Below are 6,541 nucleotides of genomic sequence, written 5' to 3' on the forward strand. Positions count from 1 at the left end.
ATAAAAACTATCAGTCTTCAGTTAGTGATAGTAAAGACACGACATTAGTAAATAAATAATAATAAAAATAAGCCAATTTGTGTATTGCTGAACTTATTAGCTAGGGTTTGTGCAGACAACCAAGTACTTACAACAATCAGAAAGAGACCGATCGAGATGATTAATAATTGACTGCTATTGACATAAAAGATCTTCAGATTTTTAAGAGAGTGGATTCGGGAGATAACTGCTCTATATAATGAATGCTTCTGTTGTACCCCAGGATATTAATGGTTTAATTGTTGCATGGTTTAATTCAATCACGTAATCAATTAAACATTAGGTAATCAATGTAATAAAATAGCATGTCATATTTTAATCAGAGTCAGAGACATGACAACATACTACCACATACTTTTGGTCATGTAGTGTATATAGAGTTGAATCTAGTAGCCAATTGGTTTCATGGGCATGGTTTAAACCTCGGTGTTTACCTGTCTGTTGGCATCTGAAGGTCCATTCTGCAGACTCCAGGCAGACAGGGTGTTGAAGCCTTTAACCACCTCAGCTCCAGGAACCAGACTGTTCAGGTACATATAACCACATTTACATTATATCAACATATAAAAACATCCCTAATTAACAAAAAAACATACATATAATAACAACCTGTACTGTATAGCTCTCACCTTTGCAGGTACTCTGCGTTGGCCTCTGGGTACTGATTCTTCTTCAGGTTGTTACTGAGGTCCACCAACACCTGCAATTCAACATGGCATCATATACACTGGTTCATACTTTATATTTGCCAAAAACACTGGAATATACATTCTATTGGCTGAATGCAATGGTACGTACAATTATTTGCTAAATAGACAAGCATTTCGCTACACTCGCAATAACATCTGCTAACCATGTGTATGTGACCATTAACATTTGATTTGAAATACACTGGAACATAGAATATATTGGCTAAATACGCTGGGACATACATTATCTTCGGCAACTTTAAGGTTGCATGCTGACAAAACAGATATTCATACATATAGCAGAAGTAATAAAACATATATGCTACCTTTCCCTTCAGCTGATTGGCCAGTGGTACCAGGAAGTCGTAGTGTTCTCTCTGGACAGCGATGAAGATCAGATGGGCTGACTGAGCAGCTGCAGCATGACCCAGGACCTGCATATACATCATCAACATATTGATACACACTTAAACACAAATACAGTATATTAACATATACTCCCTCAAACATAAAAAAGTATATATTGAAATACATTTTCAACAAAGTAAAAATACATATCCACATTTAACATATCACCACATAAAAACAGATCTACTTTATTTTGTACCTGTGCTCCGTGGGGTAGGAGGCTGCTGCTGCTGTGGGGCCGTCGGCTGCCGAACACCACACCGTACCCCGCCTGCAGCAGACGCAGGCCCAGAGAGCGCCCCAGGTCCCCCGTCCCAAACACACACACCCTCTCACTCTCAGGTGGGGCAGGGACAGCCTCCATCATCGGAGACAGGGACACACACTCACTCTTCTCCTCACTCCTCTCCTGACCCGTCATGCCTGAACAGAGACGGGCAAAGACCTCCTTGAGTCGTAGATAGAATCAACAGGAAGTGTCAAAAAGACCACAGAGTTTAAAATACCTTCCTGAAGTTTCAATCACAGAAAAAGTACATTCACATAAATGGAGCTCGCAGGATGAACGTCCCTTTCACTTCGCTAAGTTCTTCAGCAGACACCTCTGCAGTCCAGACAGAGCACTGTCAATCAATGCTAGGACAGCTTACTGTAGTTGAAATCCTGCAATAAAATGTTTTCTGCATTACATGTTCCAAAACAATAGTCTTCAGAGTTGGAGCAGCTCCTCTGAGTTATCCAGACACGACTGACTGAGTCTCTATTTGTGTCTGGACGTGCTCCTGGAGGGAGGAGGAAAGGGAGTAGTCTCTCTGCCAAGGTGGAAATTCCGTTCGAGGAGGGTTTTTGTGTGTTTGTGTGTGTGTGTGTGTGTGTGTGGGCAGGAAAGCCCATGGTACTAACTCTGTGTTGTCTCTGAGGACAGGCCAGTGGTTTCTGGGAAGCAGGGATGTTACATAATAGTGGAATTCCAGACCTGGAAAGACGCCAGATCACTGTGGTCTTTCTGGGTTCACACAAGCACAGGTCCGCAGTTCATGACAATAACACAACAGCTGATGCACTTTGGTTTGTTGTAATAGTACCTTACCTCAGATGGCTTTTGTTCTAAGATGTGACAACATTCCATTGTGTGCAACAATAAGCTTGTAACTCCAAAAATCACAGAATGTGAAATACCAGAAGAACTGTGTCACATCACCATGAACAGTGTTTCCCAAATACAGCAGTTGGTGACCTTGAGTTCCAATGTTTCTTTAAACACTGGTTTCATCACAGCAAGAGCAATCTAAATGCTTGAGGTGGATCAGAGCAGAGAATAATTAGTGAACCCAAGCTTTAGACTGGGCTTAGTTTACAGTAAACCAGTAGCAGTAAAATCACTGGGGAAGCCAGTAAAAAATAGCCATATTACAACCTATGTTGTGATAATTACGTTGTTTGCTCTATAACCTGTTAGTTCATATGCCTTGGGACCTTGATATATAGGCCTAAGTCTGAGACAATATGAAGACACAGTGGCAGAATAAATTCAACCACACATTTTTTTCATCACAAAGCCGGAGAGCGAGCTCTGTTCGGTGAAGTCCACAAAGCATATTGCATGTAACAACAGTTACGTGACCTACAGTATGGTCAAGCAAGTTAATGTTAATGACATTTTCAGATGACTAAACAATCATGGATTTAGAACCAAAGAAAACAGGAGCTGCCTCCACTATTCCAGCACCATTTCAACATCAACATCATCAAATCACCTGTGCTTAGTCTAATACAGTGACAACTAAAAGATACCAAAAACAATTTAGTCCAATCAATGTAAGCTAAATATGATGTGGCTGTCAATGGTTCTGATTTGTGTGTGTGTGTGTGTGTGTGTGTGTGTGTATAGTGCATGAATGAATGCTGATCTACAAAATTAGATATCAGTGCATATCTTCAGGACGGTATTAAGTTGTAACAACACCAGTAACATTGTGAAACACACTGGCTTACATCCTGCCTTTGCACTAATGTTTAATTTCACGCAGAAGAGCAGCTCTTACATCCGTAGCAAGGTTATATTTAGACTAGCATGATAGAACCACTGACAGCTAAATCACGCAACCGACACCGTTTATTTACATTGTCAGTTTCTTATGGTATACTATCTGGAAAGTTACCCGATAGCATAATAGACACTTGATTTATTATTTGTTTGAGTGATAATGGTTGTCCAAGTTGGTCAAGTTCATCTGGTTGGTGCACCTCTGGATCTCACAGGGAGACAACACGTAGTCCCAAATGTGGACATTTGTCAGCAGACCAACAAATGACTAATGCTAGTTGAAACGCCCACTGAACAAATCCTGATCCTGAATCAGGAAACAACAACATGTTGTGTTCTGTAATGGAATGCTTTCTTGTTCTTTTCAATGTTGGACGCTTTATATACAAGCAGAAAAGACTATGTGCATTTTTCAGCTTACATTTCATTCAGAAAATAAACAGGTGCTAATTGTGCAATGTAGCAAAAGTTTAAATAGTAGTGAGCAAACCCAAAACCGCTAAACATGTCAAAACAGAATACGTTTTACTCTCTACTATTTACTGTCATATTTCATTGCAGTTATCACAGTGACTATCTTACTTTGAGTTACAGCACAGCATGTTGTAATCACCTCAAGTACTAGTAGGAATTTCTCCATCTGGAAAGAATTCAAAAACGGTTATTTTGTCTTAATTAATTAACTTTTTTAATGCATATGAAAAACTTCTGCCCTGTATGCTACTGAGCAGAACGGTAGTATACCATTTATCATAGCTGTGATGAAAAACATTTGCCGTGTATGCTAAAAAGAAGACCATTTTAGTTAGATTCAAGGTGCTGTTATTAGCATTGCAACAGGTTTAAAATACATTTGTAAAACACATGATCTTACCTCGTGGGTTGTCAGAGTGCCTTGTTGGTGTGTGTGAGGGAGAGAGCTGAATACTTATCTTCTACTAGTTTCCTCATTCATTTATATCATCAGCAGTTACAGTGCCTTGCAAAAGTATTCATCCCCCTTGGTGTTTTTCCTATTTTGTTGCATTACAACCTGTAATTTAAATGGATTTTAATTTGGATTTCATGTAATGGACATACACAAAATAGTCCAAATTGGTGAAGTGAAATGAAAAAAATAACTTGTTTCAATAAATTATAAAAAAATTAAAAACAGAAAAGTGGTTTGTGCATATGTATTCACCCCCTTTGCTATGAAGCCCCTAAATAAGATCTGGTGCAACCAATTACCTTCAGAAGTCACATAATTAGTTAAATAAAGTCCACCTGTGTGCAATCTAAGTGTCACATGATCTGAGTATATATACACCTGTTCTGAAAAGCCCCAGAGTCTGCAACATCACTAAGCAAGGGGCACCACCAAGCAAGCAGCACCATGAAGACCAATGAGCTCTCCAAACAGGCCAGGGACAAAGTTGTGGAGAAGTACAGATCAGGGTTGGGTTATAAAAAAAATATCCAAAACTTTGAACATCCCACAGAGCAAACCTGCCAAGAGAAGGCCGTCCACCAAAACTCACGGACCAGGCAAGGAGGGCATTAATCAGAGAGGCAACAAAGAGACCAAAGATAACCCTAAAGGAGCTGCAAAGCTCCACAGCGGAGATTGGACTATCTGTCCATAAGACCACTTTAAGCCGTACACTCCACAGAGCTGGGCTTTATGAGTGGCCAGAAAAAAAGCCATTGTTTAAAGAAACAAATAAGCAAACACGTTTGGTGTTCGCCAAAAGGCATGTGGGAGACTCCCCAAACATATGGAAGAAGGTACTCTGGTCAGATGAGACTAAAATGTAGCTTTTTGGCCATCAAGGAAAATTGTATGTCTGGCACAAACCCAACATCTCTCATCACCCCGAGAACAACATCCCCACAGTGAAGCATGGTGGTGGCAGCATCATGCTGTAGGGATGTTTTTCCATCGGCAGGGACTGGGAAACTGGTCAGAATTGAAGGAATGATGGATGGCGCTAAATACAGGGAAATTCTTGAAGGAAACCTGTTTCAGTCTTCCAGAGATTTGAGACTGGAATGGAGGTTCACCTTCCAATGACCCTAAGCATACTGCTAAAGCAACACTTGAGTGATTGGAAAGGCCAACACCCAGACCTCAATCCAATTGAGAATATGTGGTATGACTTAAAGATTGCGGTACACCAGCGGAATCCATCCAACTTGAAGGAGCTGGAGCAGTTTTGTCTTGAAGAATGGGAAACAATCCCAGTAGCTAGATGTGTCAAGCTTATGGAGACATATCCCAAGAGACTTGCAGCTATAATTGCTGCAAAAGGTGGCTACAAAGTATTGACATTGGGGGGGTGAATAGTTATGCACACTCAAGTTTTCAGTTTATTTGTCTTATTTCTTGTTTGTTTCACAATAAAAAATATTTTGCATCTTCAAAGTGGTAGGCATGTTGTGTAAATACAGTGATACAACCCCCCCCAAAAGAAAAATATATATATATATATATATTCAGGTTGTAAGGCAACAAAATAAGAAAAATATCAAGGGGGTGAATACTTTCGCAAGCCACTGTATGACACAAAAAGGAAACAGGTTTATTATGCAAACACGACAGGCATTATTGGCCTAAACAGGTATTATTATTCACCAGTTTCCTTACTCATAGGAATATTGACTCAGTCACACAAGAGGAAACATCAGCATAATAAACATCTAGAACTTGAATATATCTTTAAAAATAATTGATTTCATCAAGAAATGATTCCTAAACTGGGAATTTCACATCAGGGTTTTCATTAATACTGTATATACACTGGGGCAAAAAAATATTTATTCAGCCGCCAATTGTGCAAGTTCTCCCACTTAAAAAGATGAGAGAGGCCTGTAATTTTCATCATAGGTACACTTCAACTATGACAGACAAAATTAGAAAAAACATATCCAGAAAATAACATTGTAGGATTTTTAATGAATTTATTTGCAAATTATGGTGGAAAATTTGTATTTGGTCACCTACAAACAAGCAAGATTTCTGTCTCTCACAGACCTGTAACTTCTTCTTTAAGAGGCTCCTCCACTCATTACCTGTACTAATGGCACCTGTTTGAACTTGTTATCAGTATAAAAGACACTTGTCCACAACCTCAAACAGTCACACTCTAAACTCCACTATGGCCAAGACCAAAGAGCTATCAAAGGACACCAGAAACACAATTGTAGACCTGCACCAGGCTGGGAAGACTGAATCTGCAATAGGTAAGCAGCTTGGTTTGAGCCGTCAGCCAGCCAGGAGCCACCAGAGCCGTCAGCCAGCCAGGAGCCGCCAGAGCCGTCAGTCAGCCAGGAGCTGCCAGAGCCGTCCTTCACTCCGGAGCTGCCGGAGTCTCCCGCC

The 6,541-nt window shown here is 40.1% G+C and overlaps 1 protein-coding gene across 3 annotated transcripts in view; it reads right to left on the bottom strand.

Annotated features, from left to right (window-relative positions):
* The window catches only part of LOC112222820 (metalloreductase STEAP4), a 28,969-nt gene extending 25,146 nt beyond the window's left edge, over positions 1-3,823 (bottom strand). Inside the window, exons 1-5 of one of the 3 annotated variants that reach the window (XM_024385611.1) lie at positions 3,766-3,823; positions 1,336-1,559; positions 1,055-1,162; positions 669-739; positions 474-561 (exon numbers count right to left, since the gene is read on the bottom strand). In XM_024385611.1, the coding sequence (XP_024241379.1) occupies positions 474-561; positions 669-739; positions 1,055-1,162; positions 1,336-1,559; positions 3,766-3,823 (549 nt within the window). Of the gene's footprint in view, positions 1-473; positions 562-668; positions 740-1,054; positions 1,163-1,335; positions 1,945-3,765 lie in introns of those variants that run through there. The other 2 variants (XM_024385613.2, XM_024385612.2) reach the window with 2 other exon arrangements.
* Between the last annotated feature and the right edge of the window lie 2,718 nt (positions 3,824-6,541).

The sequence above is a fragment of the Oncorhynchus tshawytscha genome, linkage group LG23 (assembly GCF_018296145.1).
Source record: "Oncorhynchus tshawytscha isolate Ot180627B linkage group LG23, Otsh_v2.0, whole genome shotgun sequence".
NCBI classification, from domain to species: Eukaryota; Metazoa; Chordata; class Actinopteri; order Salmoniformes; family Salmonidae; genus Oncorhynchus; species Oncorhynchus tshawytscha.